The sequence below is a fragment of the Acipenser ruthenus genome, chromosome 1 (genome assembly GCF_902713425.1).
Source record: "Acipenser ruthenus chromosome 1, fAciRut3.2 maternal haplotype, whole genome shotgun sequence".
Taxonomy (NCBI): domain Eukaryota; kingdom Metazoa; phylum Chordata; class Actinopteri; order Acipenseriformes; family Acipenseridae; genus Acipenser; species Acipenser ruthenus.
Window position 1 is genome coordinate 68,486,071 of NC_081189.1, and position 24,428 is coordinate 68,510,498.

The 24,428-nt window shown below is 37.8% G+C and overlaps 1 protein-coding gene across 3 annotated transcripts in view; it reads right to left on the reverse strand.

Annotated features, from left to right (window-relative positions):
• The window catches only part of LOC117421560 (type II inositol 3,4-bisphosphate 4-phosphatase-like), a 353,781-nt gene that overhangs the window by 216,095 nt on the left and 113,258 nt on the right, over window positions 1-24,428 (reverse strand). For all 3 annotated transcript variants that reach the window (XR_009329315.1, XM_059028317.1, XM_059028321.1), the window contains exon 4: window positions 3,583-3,658. Coding sequence is in view for 2 of the 3 variants with exons in the window: in XM_059028317.1 (XP_058884300.1) it covers window positions 3,583-3,658 (76 nt within the window). In the remaining variant the exon portion in view is untranslated. The remainder of the gene's footprint in view (window positions 1-3,582; window positions 3,659-24,428) is intronic.

Sequence of the window (24,428 nt, forward strand, 5' to 3'; positions counted from 1 at the left end):
ACAGAAGGGGGTGATGCTGGGACGCCAGAATCACCGTCGAGCCCTCTTGAGGTGTCGTGGGCTAGTCGACGAAACACTGAGGATGGAAGGTGCCCACTTGAAGACCCCAGAGATGCACCCTACTTAGCTCAATCCAGACGGTTGTAATCCTAATGCGCTGGGGAGACCGCACTGTGGTTGATCCCCGGAGCCAGCATCGCAGCTGTTGTGTGTGCTGATGCGCTAGGGAGGCAATAAGCTGATCTCTGGCGCCAGCATTATACTTCAGCCATTAACACCAGACAGAAGGATATCTACATCATCATATGGAAGGAAACGCAAATGGATGGAGACACATATGGATCACATTAGTTTACTGTAAAGCTACGAGGCTGTGTGGTCCAGTGGTTAAAGAAAGGGGCTTGTAACCAGGAGGTCCCTGGTTCAAATCCCACCTCAGCCACTGACTCATTGTGTGATCCTGAGCAAGTCACTTAACCTCCTTGTGCTCCGTCTTTCGGGTGAGACGTAATTGTAAGTGACTCTGCTGATGCATAGTTCACACACCCTAGTCTCTGTAAGTCGCCTTGGATAAAGGAGTCTGCTAAATAAATAAATAACAAATAATAACTAGCTTTTCTTCTTGAGAATTTCCAACATGACAACAGCACTGACAACAACTGATAATAAAAATAATACAACTACATAGCCTCATGCAATCGTTATTATCATATTTTAAACAATGAAAGGTTATCAATTGTGCCGAAGAAAAAATGAAACTTTTTAGAACTTTGAATGGATTGTCTGCTTTGTTTCAAATCTTATTTTACTCTTCATGGTAGGTCATCTATTAAGGTTTTTCTTGCTGGATCCTTATTAAACTGAGGTTATGTATCCAATCTTTTATTGTATATGCATGAAAACTAGTGCTGTAATGATTATTCTAAGTATTTGAATAAATCGACTAATAAAAATAGTTAAAATAAAAAAAAATTAGGTCGAGTATTTCGACAGATTTTCAAAATGGCGGAAGGTGAAGAAGCAGCAAGTTCTTTTGCAGGAAACAAACCAAAAACAAAAACTCAATAGTTCGGAATTACTAAAAAAGGGCATTAAACAACACAGTCTCTTGTTCACTGTGTAAGAAAGAGCTGTCTTTGCACAACAGTACAAGTTCGATGTTAGAGCATTTAAAACGAAAACACCCACATGTGTTCAGCAGAAGAAGTGACTCAGAGGAAGATATTACTCGGTAAGTTTTACTTCTGTTTTTGTCAAAATTAAATTACTGTTACATCAGTTTTACAAACTAACAATATATTTTATTATGTAACTTCATGTCGTATTATACAGACATTTTACAGCACATACATGTGACAGTCAGCAAAACTTGAACAGACATTTAAGATTTTTTTTTGTTTCCATATATAGTAAACAATAGAAAAACATCTTATTCTGCTAAATAAACAAATAATAATAATAATAATAATAATAATAATAATAATAATAATAATAATAATAATAATAGTTGGTGCTTATCTTGGCGACAGCAGAGTTCAAAATCAGCATGAAGTTTTAACATCTACTCTTGTGTAATAGAAATCATGGGAATGTGAGCCAAAGCACGAAACTTCTGGGAGTTTTTGTATAGGAAATAAAAGGCACAAATAGTAGACCTGTGATTTTTTTTTTTCCTATAAGTAAACATTTTTTAAAAATTAGACAATTTGAGTGCCAATGAATAAATATTTCTAAAATGTATAGATATCTGTACATGATAAAAACAAAACAAAATAAGCCTTAAGAAAGAACTGATACATTATAACCAGTTCACCATAAACAAGGAAGCTGAAAATACTGAAAGCTTTGCAATGATCCCACAGTCATGTACTGTAATATAACACTAAGTTAACCCTTAAATGATAAGCATCAAGAAATATTACACTGTGCAGTAACTGTAGAGAGTGAGGGAGTTTTGTTTCAAGATATCCTAAAAACGGTGCTATGAACAAATTATACAAGATCCATGTTAAACAATGCACAATAGGGGCTGAAATACCCCTCTATTTTTGAATAACAGGCACTACTCTTAAAAAAAATTAGTCAACAAACACTGTTCATACTACTTTCATTTAAGTGAAATAATCTTAGGAAGGTAGTGTCATCCATGTTGGAAAAATAGTCAATAGTAATAATTTTATCCCTTTATACTCACTTAATACCAATAAACTAAAACAATTTAAGTAGGGAGCTTTTTCTGACACAATAAGCGGAAGAGGAGATGTAAAACAGTGGCGAGCATGCACAGTACAAAAAGAAGCAAAAACTGATGAGAAGCAAAAATTGACAGAACACCTGCATCAAAATAAGTCCCAGTACTGAGTACCGGCAGAATTTCACCCCTATATATTCTTGCAAAAGGAAAAACTATTCAGAATGTTTAGTTTTCTTAGGCGGTGACTTTAGAATATAAGTATTTCGCAAGATCTCCATCTCCCAGATGCTACTCACTTATTTTCAACAGTAACTAGGTTCTTCATGACACTTGGTGCATCAATGAAAAGACGTTTGCCAATTTTTTGTTCATTAACAGCTTTGAATAAAATGCCATTAAAAAAATTAAATCCACGTTTAACATAATGTTTGTCATATAGGAAAATACGTTCCATGAAGTGATGGTAATAAATATTAAGTAAGATGTACTGGAATTATTTTGTTATCTCTGTGTACTCTAACTAGATCACACTTCTATACTCAAAATATTATTCACAAAACATTAAGGATACTACTAAGGAATGTTTTGTTAATGACGTTTGACAAAGTCAATTTTGATAAAGAAAATCAATCTTGTAGTTCATGAAAACTTTTTTTTATAGAAGGTTAGGATCACAGTTAGAATGTAAGCAGTCCAAAAATCAGTACATAATGTACAGTACCTACAAATACATACTATAGATTTAAGCTGCACATACAGTAATATATGATAGTAACTGCTTCTGCTATTGCCTCCCACCTCAAGGATCAGCCATTATGGTACAAGAGAAAAATATATCACCTTTCTTGCCCATTCGCTTTAGCTTTTTAATCCCAAATCTCTTTATTTTGTATAACATCTGCAATTCTGCAAGATGATTCCCTTCCACACTACCTTATCTCAACTTTTACAACTGCTTTGTCATTGCAAGGGGGAAACCTTTGAGAATATGTGTGCATCCCCAAGGCTTTGAAAACAACAAAAAACAGAAAGTAGAAAAAAAGGCTAAATCCACAAGTTTACCCAAGCCCTCTTCAAAGCAGATCTTAACAGAACACTTTGAGCTGCTCTCAGTAGCTTTATATTTATTGAATTCCATTTTCTGTTCTTATTTATGACTATCAGAAAAGATCTCATCCCCTCTTGGGTCCCAGTAACCTAGTCATGTAGGGCATCAGTTAACACAGGAACTGATTAATAAATGATACATAGTCCCAATACCAGCTTCAGATGTATTAAATTACAGCTGAACATTTAACATTGAGTAAGAAATGGAAATGCATGTACACAATGTAAACCCCACACAAATCTTAATATTAATACAAATTAATTAATCTTTCAGTACTTACTGATGCTTAATGCAGCATTTCTGCTCTCCACAATGTGGCACCGTTCTAGGACTACAACCTCGGCTGGCTCAGACTTCTGCAGGAAATAAATAACAATTAGCAACCAGACCATCGCTTCATTTCAGCTGCAGCCATCCCGGCTAATTGTCAATTGACAATTGAACATCGTATATGGGGATGTAAAGACCCCAGTTTGGTTGTAATGAATTAACCTTGTCACTTTAAAATAAAAAGGAACCCCACCCCCCTCCCTCTGGAAAAGGATTGCAGTATACAGACAGAGAAGCAGTTGCTTGTTAATTACGGTTTCATACTACACCACTGCAGCTCAATAAGCTCTACTAGAATCCAATAAAGCTGCCCTTTCTGCAATGAAACACATAGGGAAGTAAAAACAATCTGTAATTCTTCTGTCGGTAGGAGTGCTCATTTATAATTATTTCTATTATTAACTGTGTGGTAGCTGAAGCCAAATTGAATGCTGGTTGCTTGCCAATTCCCTTATTTTCATTATGATTTCTTACTGTAGAAGTATAAATATGTGTTTCATTATTGTATAGCACCTATTGAATACAACAGGTTTCGGTGGGAGGTGGGGCAGCCTTTGTAAGGAAGCCTTTTTAGGGAACAACTAGTACAGCTGAACATTATTGGTCACATTTCAGGAACTTGCTGAAAAGGACACCGTATTATTATTTTCCCAGTTCATTGCACGAATAATAAATGAACAAGTTGCAGAGTCTTGTATGGTAATAAACAGTATTTTAAAAGATTGTTTTACAAATTTGTGGTTCAAACATTTGCATGTATTTTCTGTAAAATCTTATTCAGCATAATAAAACAAAACATGTGTCTAAAACAGATAAGCTGTTTTTATTTGTTTTGTGTAATGATATGTATCGAAATGTATTAATGTCATCCATTACTGATGTGGTTAGTAGTAAAAGCTGGTCTATAATGGTTTTGTCATAGTGACAAGCAGGTTTTGAGGAATAGCTAACGGCACCATACAATTTAGAGAGTCAACAAAGCCTGCAGCTGATGAAGTACAGGGAGTAGAAGACTAAACAGTGGATTGTTATACAGTAGTAAGCAAACACCAGATAATCATTTTATATATATATGGAAGAAGTAGAGATTTTTGCACGCTAAACCGTATCAAGTGATTAAATGATGCTCTACACTAATGTGACTCAGAACTGTTTTTTTTACAGATTATAAAAAATAAACAATGATTTAGGCAATACATTAAACATATAACAACATTTAATATGCAAATAAAGCAAAGACTGTGACTCGCAGCTAACCCTGTAGACCTATAAATATTGTTACTGCATTTTCATTATAGCCCCATAGCAAAACAAGAGCGGAAACACAAGCATAATAATGACGGACGGATTGATAGAGAGAGAACGTACACATTTTCAGTCCTCATTACGGAACTCTGTTGCCACCCTCATGTTTTATAGCATTCTGATAAAGATTTACACCAGCCAGGGTTAGCAAACCACCCCGAAGAATACAGGCACTCTGGACAGATCCATTACTTCATTTTTTTTTTTTTTTTTTGTCTTTCGTTAGTCTCATTCTATTGAAGCACAATGTCACTGTTATTTGGAAGAAAGGCACAGGGTAGGTTATATTAATAAGCAATATTGTTCATAATGAGCATTTTAAAGCATGGCCTGATTCCCAGTAAGGTAAATTGGCATAAAATATTAACCACAAAAACACATCAAAGAAAGCGCTGTCCTGATAAAAAAAGGTCTAACTTTAAGCATTACCATATGTTTTACCAGTGTGGGAAATGAATATATTTTCAAAGCTACAACTGTGAATAGCCTTCATGTTTTAATCATATGGCAGTTGATCCAGGATAACCTGGTGACTGCGGTTGAATGCACAATTGCTAATCACATATGCAAAGAACTTAGTACTAGGTGATAGTGTCTGAATAAAACAAAAATAAATGAACAAAAACTTTAATAAAAATATGCACTACTAGTAAGTACTGTAAGAAGACATCTGAGACAAACACAAGAAATCATATACAGTACAAGTTCATACATTTTTAACCTATGGTAACAACAAAAAAGTATGCACATTTTTTTTTTCTTTGCTCATTTTTGTAACTACTACGACGACTACTACTACTACTGCATGTTCAATGTCGGCCGAGACGCCGTTCCGACCGAGGGCGAAGGACTCCTTCTGGAGCCCCTGCTGCACAACCCCCACCTGGGTGCGCAGGTGTTGGAGTCCCCCTCAGTGCGGCACGCGCTGATCTCGGCCAAGATGACCAGAGTCTGGGATCTCCTGGATCGCGAGCGGTCGGAGTGGCTGACCCCCGAGTCGCTCGTCGCCAGGGCAGCTCGGGCGACCGTCAGGACGGCCGGCCGCGCGATCCGGGAGTGCAAAGCAGCGTTGCACCCAGACTCTGTCAGGTATCTCGAGGGAGTTCTCAGGACCGGGGAGCCATCTTCCATCCCAAGGCCCTAGCACCCCCTCGGCCTCCACACAGCTTGGCGGGAGACCCTCCGACCACCGGAGGGCGAGAGTCCCCAGTGGGAGGCCCTGTACTCCCCGCTGGTCTCCAGGGGAGCTGGGGACTCGGGGTGGAGGGTCCTGCACAGAGCGGTCGCGTCAGGAGAGATCCTGCGTCACTTTACCGACTCGGACGCCGCATGCCCTTTCTGCGGTCAGTCCGAGTCGGTAGCTCATATTTATTTTTTGTGCGCCAGGCTGCAGCCGTTTTTTCTTTTATTGAAGATCCTCTTGCTGCAGTTCTGGCTGCATTTCTCCCCCACCCTCCTCATTTTCGGGCACCCTGTTCGTGGCTCCACCAACAAGAGGGACCTCTCGTGAATCTGCTCCTGGCTCTTGCTAGACTCGCCATCTACAAGACCAGGAAGCGTAAGATGATCGGGGAGGGATTTTTTGACTGTGGGGCCATGTTCAGGGCCCTCGTCCAATCCCGGGTTAAGTTAGAGCGCGCCCACGCGGAGTCCGCTGGCGACATGACATCTTTTGTCGACCAGTGGGCTCTGGGGGGCGTGCTCTGTTCCACCTCCCCTTTTGTTATAAACATTTAATTTACAGTCCTTTTTAACCGTTTTTTTCTTTAATTAGTTAAGGCCTAGTTCTTGTTGGCACCCCTATTTTAGGGGTGCCTAATTGAATTTTTTCTCCAGCTGCCTTTGGGTGTCCGGTGCACCGGCTGCCACTGGGCGGTCAGTGTAGTCCGGCCTACTAGGCCCTTAAATAGGACTACTACTACTAATAATAACAATAATAATAATAATAATAATAATAATAATAATAATAATAATTATACAGTGTCATATGTTCAACAGAAGACATCTACAATAAGTCCAAGATTCCATACTGTTGACCCTAAATTCTTCTAAACTACAGTGTTAAGTGATGTCCATTAATATGACTTTTTGTATGTATAATTTCCAATACCACTTATAAAAACTTATATTGCAGTATTTTCTTTACATCAAACTGTAGCACTCTCAAGCTCAAAGATAGAGAAAAAAATGATAATTCAATAGAAACCAGGACCACTCAGAATGACTGCAAACACCACGAAACAGTGAGAAATGTAAAATAAATAAATAAATAAATAAAATGCTACTTGATGTTTAAAGATATGAAGGCCAGTTCTGCTTTCTACATTTAAAAGATGACCATAATGTATGATCAAGCCCTTAAAAGGGCAACGAATCCTCCCACCAGCAAGTTCCTCATGTCTTCCCACACCAAGCTTGTTACTGTACATCCCTGGGCCTTCCTTCATACACAAAGGCAAATAGCCTGTTTTACAAAGGCTGTAATGTATAGTACAGTATCTCCTAGGAACCTGACTGTGCTTTTATTATGTCCTTAAGACATTTTGGATGACCTTTTGTAACGTTAAGAATTAAGATCTGCCAAGTCATGACTGTAAGCATTTGAACATCTGCTAGCACAGAATTAGCAACGGGAAGTCTCCCTCCTGATTATGGCTAGAATTAATAAGATGTAAGTCAGGGATCCGTAAAACTCCATATGGAGTTAACTCCAGACCTGTAAATAACATTGCATAGCCAATAATGTCATACCAGGTTTTAAATTGGCCTTAATTAGACATACATGTACATTGCCACCTTTTTATAAAAAATGTAAAAGGCTCAAGCTGCTAGTCACAGTACACTGCCTTGATAGCAATAGTTTCGTTTGGAGTTATCAACAGGACAGACAGATTGTCAAAGTTTTGCACAGGCTTTCTACAGTCATGTTATTGAAGCAACAATTCACAAGTGTATTGCTTCCTCAAAATAAGCTTGCTATACACTTGAGATGTTCCATCAGTGTCCACTGGAATAAGTTCAACCATACCTTCTCTCCATGCCGTTCTCTACAGAGAGTTTAAAGAAAGTTATTTGAACTTCTAGTTAATTTCTTTCCAAAATGATGTGTAATTTGTAAAGTAATGTGTTGCGTATACTGTATATTAGAGGGTAAATCTTAAATAGCTTTATATTTTAAAAGTACTATGCTGGACTCTTTGGGAGAGTCAAGCTATAATGACACAGAGATTCCTGGGAGAAATGCTTTGTCTACCCAACTGGACTTGCTACTTTATTAGGATCTGTCTACCCAACTGGATTTGCCATTACCCAGGTGTGGGGTATGTTCTCCTGGTATACCTTGGTTCCCTTGATAATAGGTACAGGTCAAACAGCGTATGTCTTCTATTTATATATACAAATATATTTTAAAAAAGTTAATACACCTCTCTCTTCCATAATCAAAATGTAAACATAGAACACAAATAATACTGCTTTCTAATATTTACATTTTCCAAAATTAACTTATTAGCTTTTAGTCCTTTCTGGAAAAAAGTGTGTGTCTGCAGCATTTAAGACAGAACATCCTCCTGCTCTGCACTAGTAGTGGGAGGCAATTATACTTATCTGACAGCCTCCCAGTTCATTGATACAGCGATTAAAGTGTGTGACCTGAATTGGAGACATACAAGATTCTCACAAAAAAGCTTCTGGTGCCAGATGTCACATATAGACAATATAATCCATAGTCTCTGTGAACATCCTTAAGTCAATTGATAAAAGTGCAGCTGTAACTTGAAAACTGTCTAGTTGGTTTTACAGATATTTAGGTTACCTGACTTCCTGCAATCAAGTTACTGCAGAGCGACAATCTTGAACCCTTTGCTCTCAACCAGAAAAGACTGCTATAATTTCCACCAGTGTGCATGCTTTTCTTTTCAATCTGATTTCAGGAGGTGTTATTGTTTTTGGCTGGCATTACCGGTACGGTGAAGCATGAAACAAAGTAAATTGGGCTCCCTTCAGCAGTAGCCTGGGTTCTTTCACATCTTGCACTGACTTTCTGCTGCAGTGTTAAGCCTTGAGTTGCAGTAGCTTTCCTATTGTCAGCACCACTGTTAATTGATCCCACTGGTACAGTGCTTTAAATCTGGCACCTTTCAAATTAAGCACCAAAGGATAGTCATAAGCACAATCTTTTTTTTTTTTAATGCTGCTCTATACATTATTATTTGGACACATTCCATGTAACAGAGGTGGTCTAATTCATCTTTATGGGGTGACACAGTAATATTTTAAGGTGAAACAAACTGTCATTTTATTTCTTTTGTGCATTAAGTCTATCTAGTTCCATGCCTCTGAGATATATGGGTCTCAGTATCACTTCACAAGGTTAGTTGCCATAAGTTTATCCAGCTGCTCTTATTCACCTGCTATCGAAGAAACAGGGCCAAGTGGAAAACCGATACCTCTGGAGTAAAAGGGCTCGATTCACTAACATGCTGTGAAACAGACAGCAATTTAAACCACCCATTCTTTCCTGCCAAAAAATGGTTGGGTGGTTTTCTTGTAATTTCTACTTTTTTGATATCAAAAATTCTACTTGTGATACAGTAATCCGTTGTGTATCCGTCATAACCGTCTATCCTTCATGATCAAGCTCTTCAGCACCATCACCCACATGTGCAGCGCTAATGCAAAATGGCTACAGGAGAGAGAAAGCGAGTTGTGTTTACAATTGAAAACATGTTGGAAATATTTGCACTTCGGGAAAAGGAAGATACCAGGGATTAAATAGCACACGATTTTGGAATTGGATAGAACACCGTGACCGATATTAAAAAGTCTGCCTCAGATTAAAAAGCTTGCATCGGGTTCCGACAGTTTCTTTGGACTGGCTGGAACAGCAACCCGAAGCCGATCCGGCTCAACTGTTTTACTCCAACACAGTAATGTACTGTGCATTTAATTTCAATTGCAACTTCAGTTTTCTACTTTTCCTGTTTTTTTTTTTTTTAAATATTGTTTGAGAAAATGGACATTACTTGCAGTTTTTTTTTTCCTCCATAAACCTATACATTTTGCTACTGGGTAAATGACCCAACACTAATATGGTTAAAGAAAAGGGCTTGTAACCAGGAGGTCCCCGGTTCAAATCCCACCTCAGCCACGGACTCATTGTGCGACCCTGAGCAAGTCACTTGACCTCCTTGTGCTCCGTCTTTCGGGTGAGACGTAATTGTAAGTGACTCTGCAGCTGATACATAGTTCACACACCCTAGTCTCTGTAAGTCACCTTGGATAAAGGCGTCTGCTAAATAAATAAATAAATAAATAAATAAATAAATAATGTAAGTATATACGCACTATTACCCTGTATCTTTCTAAACAAGGGGTTTAGGGAGGATCCCTAATAAAAGCTGAATCTCAAAACAATAATTGTGTGAATATAGTAATTGTTACAGTTGTGTATTATGGTATTTAAAACAAGATTAATTTATCCAACTTTTTACATAGCTGCCTTTACTCCGGTCCCACTGCAGTCAGATATGCGACGGACTACTTTATTAAGAATTCTATTATGTGTTTGAAAACACCTGCGTGTTAATGACAGTACTGGATGTCACCATCTAATTAGTATGCATTTTTTATATCAAATTTAAATTATCAAGAATTCTGTTTTTGAAAATAAAAGGTACTATTTTGAATATGAAAATTTTTATTTTTGGTATCAAAAAATAATACTAAGAATCAAAAATGGTATGGCGGATATCAAAAAAACACAAGTAATAGAATTGTTGATATCAGAAATTGACAGCTTGCCATAGTTAAGTGTTAATAACTGATAACCAGGTAGGAAAAAGAGATAAGGGACCAGTGGGCATAGTTTTTATGTCCAGTAATACATTTCTATCATCACTATGTCTTTCAAATTAACCTAGCGTTATAGTTACACTTTAAAATAGCAACTGGTTATAACTGGGCTCCATTAGTGGTGTTCAATTCATTAAAAATACTTAAACTGTAACATGTTGTAACCAATCAAAACTCCCTTTATGAAAATCTCTCCAATAGACTGTGAATATATGTGATAATAAAATAGTGCGTATTTTGTGTTGTCTGTTATATGTATTATTGTAGTGGTGCACAGAGTGTGGGTTATGTAGCACAGGTGATGTAAAATGTATATTTGTATTTAATCACGGGGATTGCACAATCATTTCACATGCAGATTAAAGTTGGTACAACTGCATAAAAGAGTCAGTGTTTCACGCACACGGGGTTGGGTGTTCAGAGTGGAAAACGGCAGAAAGGAGGAGAAACAAATAACAACAATTGCTACTTGTGCTGGCTTAATACCAGCGCGATACTTGTTGTATTTAGTGTTTGTTTAGTGTGTGGTTTTGTCTGTCTATTTTGGCCAACGTGTCTGTTTGTTTTGGAAAAGTGTTTTTTGTTTAAATCTTTTATTTACAATATACCGGCGCAGCAGCGCAATTCACTCACCAGTCCTGTCTGTCTACTTCCTGGCCTGACGTCACCATCAGCCTGCCTGTTAACAAATAGCTACACAGTTCATAAGCCACTGCATAAAAATGGGGTTTATTCAGTTGATCTATACAGTGACAGATCTAAATGCCGCCACCATTAAATACGAAATTAGGACCAAAACTGTAAGTTTACTTTATACCCTGTCATTTCAGAAGTTGCACAGGCACCAATGTTTTTGGTTTCTGTCCCTTTAAATGGTGAAACTTATGTCTAGATGTTTTTTGTGATGTTGAAGCTTGGATATTGTATATGCATTTCTATGTGGTTTTGCTTAGTATACTGCAATAGGGTATTTTGCCCATTTTATGAAGAATTCTTTATATAAGAGCAGCTATAAAGTTGTCTTTTAAAGAGAACCAGTCTTAGATAATGCTGATAACACTTTAAACCACATTAAATGACATGTTGTACTACATCAAACATCATGCTAAAGGTGTATAATATCCTTTATACCACTATGTTTAACAATTGATAAACATTTAAGCAAAACATCTTTGCTGCGGTGCAGTTTAAACTCTAAACTACTGCAAAGCCTTTCTTTACGAAAAAGTGTTACCCTGCATTTTGAAAAGGACCTTGAATACTGTTACATGTATTACCTTAAAATTCTGTCAAATAGTAAGAAATGATAAATTGCATTCAGACAGGTTAAATAAAGATACATACCATGAATCTAAAGACATTTACTTAGAATAGCGATCACATAACTGTTCAAGTAAAACATTTTTGTGTTTAATACTAAAAGCATTATTTATAGAACTGGAATACCAAGTACATTCCTGTAGTACTTCAGGTCTCACCTTTTTCATGTTAATTGTATGTGTGCTTGTATCATCCTCTATTACCATCTGCAATTCCTTGTCATGTTTTACATTGCCTTCTGTCTACCCAATCTACTGGATTTTTATCCATGAAGTGGAAAAGTCAGTTCAGTCAACTCATCCCAAAACCATGTCGGCCCAAGCATTCAACTCAGACGTAAGATGCAAGTGCTGTCAAACCATTGATGAATACTAATCACAATCAGAGTTATAATTTCACTAACCTTTACTATATATTTGCAGAATAATAATAATAATAATAATAATAATAATAATAATAATAATAATAATAATAATAATAATAATAATAATAATAAAGCTTTCAGTATGCTTGGGTATACTTTACACAGAGGAACTGTATTCATCACATTTCAAATCATATATCTTTGCAGGCTACTGAATACTACCGCTGATAATAATAACATAACTGAATTTCCGTATGCTTGGATAATATTTGCAATATTGGATTGCAGTTTCATTCCTAGTGTTACCACAGAGGAATGGTAAAAGGCTATGCAAGAAATCACTTGTCAATTATGAAATTTGCCATTTGCTGTATTTTGTATGTAAACCTATGTAAATGTCATAACTACCTCAAAAGTTATTCAGCCCCATGTCATTAAGGTATAAACTGGAGTAGTGAATGTCTTTACACTTTCACAAACACATGATGATTTCCATTACACGAGAGTAGATGTTAAAACTTCATGCTGATTTGAACTCGGCTCTCGCCAAGATAAGCACCAACTAAGACGTAGTTTTACAGTAAACTAATGTGATCCATATGTGTCTCCATCCATTTGCGCTTCCTTCCATATGATGATGTAGATATCCTTCTGTCTGGTGTTGATGACTGAAGTGTAATGCTGGCTCCAGGGATCAGCTTATTGCCTCCCTAGCACATCAAGACACACAACGGCTGCGATGCTGTCTCCGGGGATCAACCACAGTGCGGTCTCCCCAGCGCATCAGCATGACAACCGTCTGGATTGAGCTAAGTAGGGTACATCTCTGGGGTCTTCAAGTGGGCACCTTCCATCCTTGGTGTTTCGTCAACTAGCCCACGACACCACAAGAGGGCTCGAACGGTGATTCTGGCGTCCCAGCATCACCCCCCTCCGTCCCCCACTCAACTCAGCCCAGCTTACTTACCCGTACATCAGCGTTTCTTTCTTTTTATTGTGCTTGAGATCTTTTATTGTGCAGAATCTTTCCATCTCAACCACAGCCAGTTGCTGCTCCTTTCTGCTGCTTCAGATAAGTTCTTCACTGTGCGACGCAACTCTTGGCCACTGAATCCGACGTCTCTGAGAAACCGGGTTGTAGAGTGTGCCACAAATCCTCGACAACCCACCTCCACTGGGTAAACCCGGACTCTCCATCCTCGCTGTTCCGCTTCAGTGGCTAGTTGAGCATACCGCAGTTTCTTCCTCTCATACGCCTCATCTACAGCATCCTCCCATGGCACTGTTAACTCTACCAGGTGAACAAGGCGTGCTGATCCAGACCACAAGACAATATCTGGTCGTAGGTTAGTGGTGGCAATCTCAGGTGGAAAAATAAGCCGTTGACCAACATCTGCCAGCATTTTCCAGTCTCTAGCAGCTTCCAGTCGTCCTGGGCGAGGATTGGTTTTAACACCAAATATAAACTAAATATTACATTGTTCATGGAAACTTAACATGTGAAATCTAGTAAATAACTAACCAAACGATTTGTCAACACATACCTGTGATTCAATATGAAGGCTCATTAGGCATAAAAAAGCAGCTTGTGTCTGCGTTAAAAAAAAAAAAAAAAAAAAAAGAAAAAGTACATATGAACATTAAAACAGTGAAACATTTTCTACTCGTCTCCTAGCCCTACTACTAAAGGTTAGTGAACATGACTGTGATTGTGAATCTTATTCACCAATGACCGGATTTATCTGTTTTCATCGTAATCCGAGTTGATTTAGGTCCAAGGTGACTTGGGTCCGATTTGACTTTGGTCAGACAGCGCTTGGACCGACCTGTTTTTGGACCAAGTTGACTGCTACTCTGAGACGTCTCATCTAAATCACAGACTCTCCTGCTGCACAGGGCCTCCCTAACACCAAACTCTCAGCAATGAGATCAAGCCACTAACCTCCCATCAAAGTATTAACAGGCCTAACCTTAGTTTCTAAAATCCTGCCAGACCAAACTTCAGGGTGGTACGACAGTAAATGGCAGTAAAACTAGGTACAATATTAAACCGAAAAGCAAGAACATTTAACAAAAACCTTCCACACAAGGCACGGCAGCAGTGCAAACAAATGCTTCACACCTAGGTTGTCTCTAACTTTCTCTTTCACTTCCAATAATCGCTTTATCTTTACATGCTGTATAAAATCAATCAGTTAATGGTAATGCTCTTGTTGGGTCATTTAAACTGAAGTTCTTTAAAGTGTTGAGAGGTTCCTTAATATTTTGTCTCTACCACTGCCTCTCTTCCTCATAAAATTCAAGACATTTTTCTGATTAAAGCAAGCCTTTCCTTGATGGAAAATCACAAAAAGGAAGCACTAGCATTTTTTTTTTTTTTTAAATGACTTTTCTCGTATTGTACGAAAATGTAGGGAACTTGAATATAAAACGGCTCAATTGTTAAATAACAAAAAAAAGAAAAAGAAAACCATTTTACATTCCAATGCATTTCAATTAATTTACTAGTATCCTAAAATGTGTTATCACAAGGTTATCTGGATTACTGAAGCACTGTTTAATCCAGTGCCTGCCACAGAAGTATGATAAAAGTCAGATCCACTACACTACAATTTTCTCTAAAGACACTTACCTCATATAAGGCTATTCAGTCATTCCTCACAGACAATGCCTTACCAGGATACAGTACTCTCCGCGTATAGGAACACCTCCTAAGAGAACACTTCGCCTAAGGGAACACCCTTGTGGTGAAACAGATTTTTCCCATTGTAAACGCTCCAGCTGAAGGAACAGGAACTTCGCTTCAAAGAACACCTTCTTAGCACCGATAGCGATTCGTTCACAATGGATACAGTACTGTTTTGTAAAAAAGCAACTTGTCATCGCGAGAGTGTCGAGGGACACTGTTTGGTTTATTAAATCTTTTCAGAACCGCCATCATATCACTGAATTGTTTTATATTCTGATGTCCATGAGTGCACCTCATCGCTACAAAATGGCATGTAAACAAACAGCAAAATGTGCCGCTGTTTCACTTGCTACACAAAGTTGGAAATTGTTTGAACTCTTGAAAAAAACCTGAATCAGACACAAGTCGTCGAGCAATTTGGTGTTTCCTGTTCTGATAAGTTGCTTCACCATTCTGTTAAATAATGTGCATGTCTTGTATATTGCTTCCGCATTTTGTAATGTATAGGGGTGCTGTTTTAATTTAGTTTGACAGTTAGTTTATTAATGTTAAGTTAATCCTAAGTAGCACCCATTATTTTTTCCTCTGCCATTGTGATAGACCAAAACACACCCGCCAGTTAATTTCATAGTGCACAGCGAATTAAGCTTTTGACCGCGTTGTTTTGCTTTAGTTTTATTAACGTTAGTTTGTCTGTCACTTTATTATTATAGTTTATTAACATACACTTTCTGTATTGTTTTGCTTTTACTTATTTAGTTATTTCATATGTTGATGCACATGCATCATGACAAGTAATCCATATGCAGGGTTCTCCCCAGGTCTTTTCAGCCAGGTGTGCCACCCGGCAAAGTGGCTGTCGTCACCCGGCTGAAAAAACCCGATCCGCCCGTCTTGCAGGTGCTACTGTGCCTTTAACAATAAGGATTGATTGTGCTTCTAGCAGACTAGATCACTTGCGCGTTGCTGGGTGGAAAAAAAAAATCTTGTTACCACATGACAGTTGTATTATGTCTTGACACAACATTTAACCAATCAGAGTTGAAGGGGCGGGTTTTCTGTGTTAAGCACTTAGATAGGCTAAAACGTTAAAAATGATTGCTAAAAAAAATTTCTAATTATTTTCAAAGCAAAAATAGTGACAATGAATGCAGGGTGTCAAAATAAGCCGGCAATCTGCACCACCTAATACTATATTTGCGCCGGCTACTTTATTAAAAAAATACTAAGATTATTTTCGGTATTATCATTCAGTCAATTTTTTTCATATTATTGTACTGTAAGGTGATATATAGTACATAATATCTATACATCTGCACCAAAAAAAAAAAACGTATTCCTTTTGTTGTGATATCGTAACAATATGTACCCAGTGAGAGATATTGGGGGTTCATTTATAAAGGCTGTACGCCTTTAAGAAGAAAGGCATGATGGGATATCAGCTGTTGTCAGCTGACATACAAATGCTTAAGTGCAGAGGTGCTGGATTATTACACTGCGGTTTCCTTCAACAGTTATGATGGTGACCAAACGTGTGTGACTACTGTTGTGTTAAAAAAATGGTTTAAATGAACAGTTGCATTAAAAAAATGTAGAATAGCGAAAAACAAAAATAGACGTGTGACAGAGGAGGGCTCGGCCCTTGTAAATATTGGCAGCGATGGGGTTAAATTCTCCTCCCTGCCCAGGTTTATTGTGTCAGGTGGGAGTAATTAGTAATCAATCAGCACCCAGCCACCTGACATAGAAGGAGGCCTCAGCTCCTCAGAGAGAGGGAGCTGAGGAAGCAAGGGTGGGTTTTTCTTTGTAAGCTGTTTTTGTTAATTTTGGAATCCAGTGAAGGCAAAGCTCAGCCTGGAAGCCTTATTTTTGTAAGTTTTATTTTGTGTTTATTGTTTGTGTTTAAAAACCTTTTTGTTTGGCCCTCGTGCCTGTTTATTTTGTGTCTTATTTATTAAAAGTCTTTTTTTGAACTGCAGTCTGTCTCTGGGCCTCATCCCTTGCGCCATCCTGTCACAACATGCATTAAAAAATGCCCTGAAAACTTAAAGAAAACAATTTTAATGAAGCAATAAGCTTAATAATTAAGCTAAAAAGGTTGTGAAAAGGTTACTGTTTTTTTGTGTGAACTCCAATAACCCTACGTTATCTTTCCCCAGTCAAATCATAAGAGTGCCTAAATAAGCACGGTAATTTACCATAATAAAAAACAGTAATGAAAAAGAAAATGTAGAAGATAAAAAAGTGCAACCAGATATAGCCAACGAAAAGCAACACATTATTTAAATTCTTTGTCGTATTATATATTTAAGGTAAGGCAAGTTTATTTTTCCGTTAAAAGTGCTCCCGGCTATAATGTTCTGCCGCCCGGCTGTATAGAATTCCTGGGAAGAACCCCGATATGTATTCATTTATTGATTGATTCATATTGCATCTGGTGGCTGACTCTGTCTTTGGGAACACTTTGGTTATAAGAACACTTTGCTTTCTTCCCGAGGGGTGTTCTCTTAGCTGGAGACTACTGTACTACTAATTCATCACGGAATGCCACCAGCATCACTTTGATAGTACCGCCCTGCCAACCTGCATTTATTACACACAGTGCAGGAATAATTAACAAAAACAAATCCAAACCTATGTGACAGCGCAGCTTCTTGCTAAATCAACATCATCTCAGCAGACTACTAAAATATATATTTTTTGTTTACTTTGGTACAGTCAGCACTGGGAGCCGTTACCCAGATACACGTCAGTCGCGTTTTACCGCCCTTGTATTAAGAATAAAATCAATCCCCATTATATAACAAATGAATGCACTTACCGGTCACATGCGATTTCTGACGCTGTCACCAGTTTTCTGATACAAAGCCCATCTCTTCAATGTTACAAATTATCTGAATATCCGTCAGAGCCCGCATTTAATTTTTTTTTATTATTAATTCTCTCACATGCCAAATCAGTCTGTCTTATATCTGCAGTTACAGTGCTTCCTCCAGTTTCACCTGACGAAAATGCAGCCAAAACAAAGTGAACGAGACAAGCTAGGGTAATGTAACAGTTAATCATTAAACAGTCTGATACTGTGATGTATTTTTTTATTATTATTTATTTCTTAGCAGACGCCCTTATCCAGGGAGACTTACAATTCTTACAAGATATCACATTATACATTATTTCACATTATATAGATATCACATTATTTTTTACATACAATTACCCATTATACAGTTGGGTTTTTACTGGAGCAATCTAGGTAAAGTACCTTGCTCAAGGGTACAGCAGCAGTGTCCCCCACCTGGGATTGAACCCACAAACCTCCAGTCAAGAGTCCAGAGCCCTAACCACTACTCCACACTGCTGATATATACAGGAAGCATTGCACCAGCACCAACTACAGCGGACAAAGCTTTATTTACAGTCACCGTTCCAAGCAGGTTACCAGTTACATTTTACTACTACCAAAAACATTAATAATACTAATAATAATATGAACTTACGCTTGTCAAGTGACCCCAGAGATTGGTTATGCCTCTATGATGATACGAGTCACTTGCACAGTTTGTATTCAACTTTTTTTGTTTGGTCGTCTGGGCATTTAACAAAAAAATCCCAAACAGCAGAGGGGTTTCGAGACATTTCTTTCAATATAGTTTACGCCTTACACAGGCTACAACGCTTTGCTGTTGAGACGGCAAATGAAGAAATTAAAGGTTTGCTTCTGGATAACACGAGCTGGACACACATTAACACTACACACCTCACGAAGTAAGCAAGACCTGAATCTTAAGATTATGAGCATATTTTCAGAGTCAACACTACAAAAATCATGGGAGTGGATAGCCTACTGGAACCTCAACATAAGAAGATACATATTTTTTCCTTCTCAACTTCACTAGAACATAATTATTTACAATGTACTGTATTACCAAGTATTACTGTATTTATTAATAGGAAAAGGAACTGGCCCACAGCAAAAATGTTATAGATTGCCGTGTCGCCCATAATATTATTACACATTAAAATGAATGTCCTTCAGTTCTCAGATCACTTAAAGCACATAGAGCTAACAAAATAATTCTGATAAACCTTATATATACATTTTCGTAGGTCTCACATTTTGTATTAAATTTATTTTATTTGAAGCTATTAGTGAAGAAAATGTATTGATAGCTCCTTGTAAATATCCAGAATACTACATATGTACAATGGGAAAAAGCATTACAAGAGTTATTACAAACAGTACTGGTTTAACAGGAGCAATTCAAATGTTGTGTTCTTGATGTATTAATTTATTAAACATTACACAGCGTGGTAGCTGCTTCATTCAATCCAGTATTGCAAAAAGCAAATGATTTATAACAATAACCATCTACTTCTGCTTGTAAAAGACCAAAATACAAATACTTCAATTCTAACACTATGAATATTACATTATTCATAACAGTCAAAAAGTTTAAAAGGTTCCTGCTGTAATATTTGTGCAGTATACAAGCTGTAGTTCTGTTTTGTAGTAGAATTGTCATTCTACTACAACAGTCATGCTCATGTCAACTGCAATCCCTTTTTCAGACAGCTGTGGAAACATAGCTTGTGTATTTATAATTACAATCTACATTATTGTTTTGAACTTCACATGTCTGGGTTTGGGGAGTCCAGAGCCCTAACCACTACTCCACACTGTTGCCCTATTTTTTACCGAGCACTATATTCTGCAATTTTGAATACTGACTTGGGATACTGTTTTAATTCTGGAAACTTTTTTTTTTTAATCTTTTGGTTTTGCTAACTTGCATTGCCATTTACGTTTTATGCAGTTCTGTGCATGGGTAACATTAGATGTTATTTTGCTGTAAGGTCGTTAATGGGAAATTCTACATACCGCTACAATACTTACCGGATTTAAAACGATGTACTGCATTACAGTTAACGTGATGTCTCTCTAGTTTTGGCAGGTGATATATTCAGAAGCATATCGTTCTGAATTAAAATACTACTTCTGTTAAATATAGTACTGTACCAACAAAACCAATACAGTACATCTAAATGGAAGCCTAGTTATTTTAAAACACAGTCCTCTCAGATACATATTTTTGCTATTGTATTTTTTTGTGTTCCCTGAAAAACGGACAATGGTTGGAACGGGTCAAATTGAAATAATCAGATATGTGTCACATGCATTTAACCGTCACTGAAGTCAAACTTTTTAATAGGGTCGGATATGTGAGTGCTGACTGTATGTAATTGTACTGTAGGTTTAAACTCAGTCCGTCCTGCATCAATTTAAAAGAAATACACCACCACCCACATGTGATCTTTTGGATTCTCTCACTGTGCAAATCAGCTAACCTTTAAAGTATTTGTGAAAGACAAGTCTTGGTTGGCCAATTATAAACCAAAATTAATAGGCATGGTCAGAAAAGCCTAGTGTAGAACACTCTAAGATATTGGTGGTTGAGAAGTTTACATTAAGTATCTGTCTCGTTGTGTTTATCTAGCGACACTCACAGTGACGAACAGATAAATGTAGCAGAAATCTTCCTGCTTCACTGGCATTTTCCAATAAGCTTTTTTACATTTACGAATGTCACTGATCAGCTGTGCTTATTTTTCTAATTTATTTAAGACTTCAAGACATTGCAATATATTATTGTAGTCACACTCACACAAGCAGTGCTTTCTTTGGCATAGCTAAGCAGACATTATCTTATCACTCTGCAGTAAGGTATTGACAAGGTATATTGCTTCACATATATTCAGGATTGTATCTTGGAATTTCACTCTTCAATTCTTAGATAGCCATCTGTACCAGGTATCATTTCTAATGTTTGATATTGTTACTTTTACCCTGTGACACATCTGCAAGCCTTAAACAGTTTCTCTACTTTTCATTATCTTTAGTATCAATTTAATTACTGCTGTTTATGGAGTCTTTTCAGTTTAAGTCTGTCATTGCCTTGGCGGTGTGCTATACAATTATAAGCATAGGATCACGAGACAGCATTGTGGTTTTCTAGGTGTCCTCAGGTGGTACATACCAGCCTGTATTCAGAACCATGTTGTACATATTTATAATATATTGCGGGTTAAAGTGGGTATTGTGATGTCAATGCCATGTGATACAACCCATGATTACCAGATAAATCTCAGGAGGGTTTTACCTCTCTATACACTATAAATACATGAAACAATTCCAGCTCTTCCAACCAACATAGTTTTCCTACAATCTATTCACCCCATTAAATAAGCCACAAAACCCTTACCTTGTTACTGACCCAGGCCTGACTTACTTATTTTGCATTGGAAAGCTTACGTGAACTCACACAGAATGGTGCTAAGAGTAAAGACAAGCAACACTGGTAATGACATTTTTCCTGTTTTAGTGACTTACCAAGCTAATATGTCACACGAGCAGACAGCTGTCAAAAATGTGGTTCCACATGAGGATGTGTTTTTATATTCAGTTTTTACAGCAAAGAGCTAGGGACTTTTAGTTTCATTCAGTGTCTAGAACCACGACTACAATGCTCATTCTTTCTCATTATGGTAAGACAGACAGCAGGACATCATACCACAAACTGATATTCGATTTCCTCATTTGGAACATTTCATGCAGTTCTCTCTCAGTAGGGCACATCCTTAATTTTTCATCAAAGACAATCCTAACCATATCCCTTTGAGGCTTAATAACTGCAACTCATGTACATAAGGCTTCTTGCCTCCTTCATAAATAGTCCCCTGATGAAGCTGAACTCAGCTGCTTGGCTGTTGCATCAGTTCAAGCCCGTCCTCTAGTTGCAGTACTAGCTGCCTGGGTCTGTTCATTACTATTGCTTTATATGCTTTCTCTCTGTACAGACTTTCTGTACGGATGTGCGTCTCTCCACAATCTCAGAATCTCAATTAAAGTGGTGTACTGATTTTAATCAACTGTGTTTAAAATTTTTGCAAGTTATTTGTTGGGGCTTTATGCACTTCAGCACTTTAAAGTGCTCACATGAAAGTCAAAGCTGAACTAAACTAATGTATTATTATTTAGCACCGACCAAATGGAAATGTCAAGGAACATAGGGCAGAATATTGTTGTTGCAAAAAAAAAAAAAAGTCTGAACACCTAGCTGTACAGTTTATGCATCATTTAACAAGTAGTAAAATTAATAATTTATTATGTACCCCAAGCAATGATTGGGGCAACACAACAATTGCCATTATATAAAACTGTACAGTAACACAATAACATATTAACAAATAATGCAAATTGTTATCATTCCATATACTTTCAGCAAATTACTACCAGATTACACTTTAGTTCTCAGGATTTTATGACATCTGTGTAACACAGTACAGGCAGGCAACAATTATATGACCTAGGAATGCATTTTACCATGGAACACTATACGCATACATTTACTGTGTGGGATTGTCAAGAAAAAAAAAAAACACAATGTAAAATACACAAATCAAAGAGTTGCCTTTAGGGGAGCGCAAGAAACATGCTGTTTCTCGGATTCAGAGCCCAGACGGACAGCTTTTTTTGCATTAGGTTTGTGACAGGTTTCTATGTGTCTTCCCCCACCTCCACAATCTTCCAGTCCTCCCCTTTTAATGATCCTCATCTAGCACACCAAAGGATTACCACTTGGAGCTGACCAATCAGCAACAGTGGCTTTAATCCTATTTCAGCTGAAGACCTTTGAGGAATGGAGGAGATCTAAAAGACTAAAACCTAAAATACACACACAATTTACAACTCAGAAAGTTGGCTCAGCACTACATTCCCAGAGCCCATCCTAAACTGGTCCATGTGAGTTACCACACACATAAAAAACCCTGCTCAGTCTTGGGCAGAACGGAGCCTGGCACAGGTGCTCCCCAGTCTGTGGCTACTAGTACTGTGCTGATTGATCTGATGTACTGATGTTTCAATCCAAAGCAGAGATCAATCAATATCGTTTTGACTGAATGACGCAGTAATAGTTTGTATACTTTAATTGTTAAGGTATGTGACAGGACAGAGGCCCTGCACACTAGAAACGTGTGTTTTGTGGCTGCTTTCTCCAGCCACAGGGTAATTGTTTGATTGTTTAATTTTTTTATTGAGCCAGATCACCTGGCACTGACTTAATTAAGTGCACTTGTCTGCAATTAGCAGACAGGTATTTAAACAGGTCTGTAAGGTGTGGTCGGGGGGCTGTGTAGCGGCTTTGTGTGTGAAGGCCTGTGTAGAGACCTGAGAGATACTGTGAGTGAGAATGATGTACTGTGTGTAAAAAAGTGTTTCGTTGACCCAGGAAATGGCTTAGCCATCCAACTGATAGTTTAGGTAAATTTAGTTAGCACTCCTTGACAGAATTAGGCTTTTGTTTTGTTTTGCTATTTGATTTTGTTTGATTTAATAAACGTGTGCAAAAGCTCTTAAACATGCAGTTCTTGTGTCTAGGTCAAGTATTATAGTTTGACGTTGCAATATATATATATATATATATATATATATATAAAGCACACGTTTCACTAGTTAAACGGGAGAAGTACACAAGGTAGTGATAACACCGTGTAACAATTTTTTATTTATTTTTTGTTCCTGGGTAGTAAGTGTTATTTCCTAATTGCTTATGCCTCAAAAGTATAGAAAATGGCTATTATTCCCCACAAACTTTGCTTTTGTGACCAGGACAGTGATATTTTGAAATGTACCTATTTCCCAGAACATTCCAGATAGATTCAGTGCTGAGTAAACTTGGAGTAACTTCTAGAACTTTCTAGAACTTTCCAGTAATATAAATAGTAGTACAAATACAGGGGCCTTAAGCCCACCAGTTCAGTTTAGTTCCAGCTGCCTAAGTGGATACATATCTGCATTTTTCTGAGATGGCATCAAGGTCATAGGAGACTTCAAAATGGTGGCATTCCTGATGGGTCTCCAAGGCGGTTTTACCAAGTTTCCCTGCTATCTTTGCCTTTGGGACAGCAGGGACACCAAGGCGCACTACCACAGGCGGGACTGGCCACAGCGGACCGAGTTCTCTGTGGGGAGGAACAACGTCAAGTGGGAGACACTGGTGGACCCCCGGAAGGTGCTGATGCCACCACTGCACATCAAATTGGGCCTTATGAAACAATTTGTCAGAGCTCTAGATAAGGAGTCGGCAGCCTTCAAGTACCTTCAAGACTTCTTCCCTAAGCTGTCTGAGGCAAAGGTCAAAGCCGGTGTCTTCGTCGGACCACAGATAAAAGAAGATCCTGGAGTGCAATGAATTCCCCAAGAAGC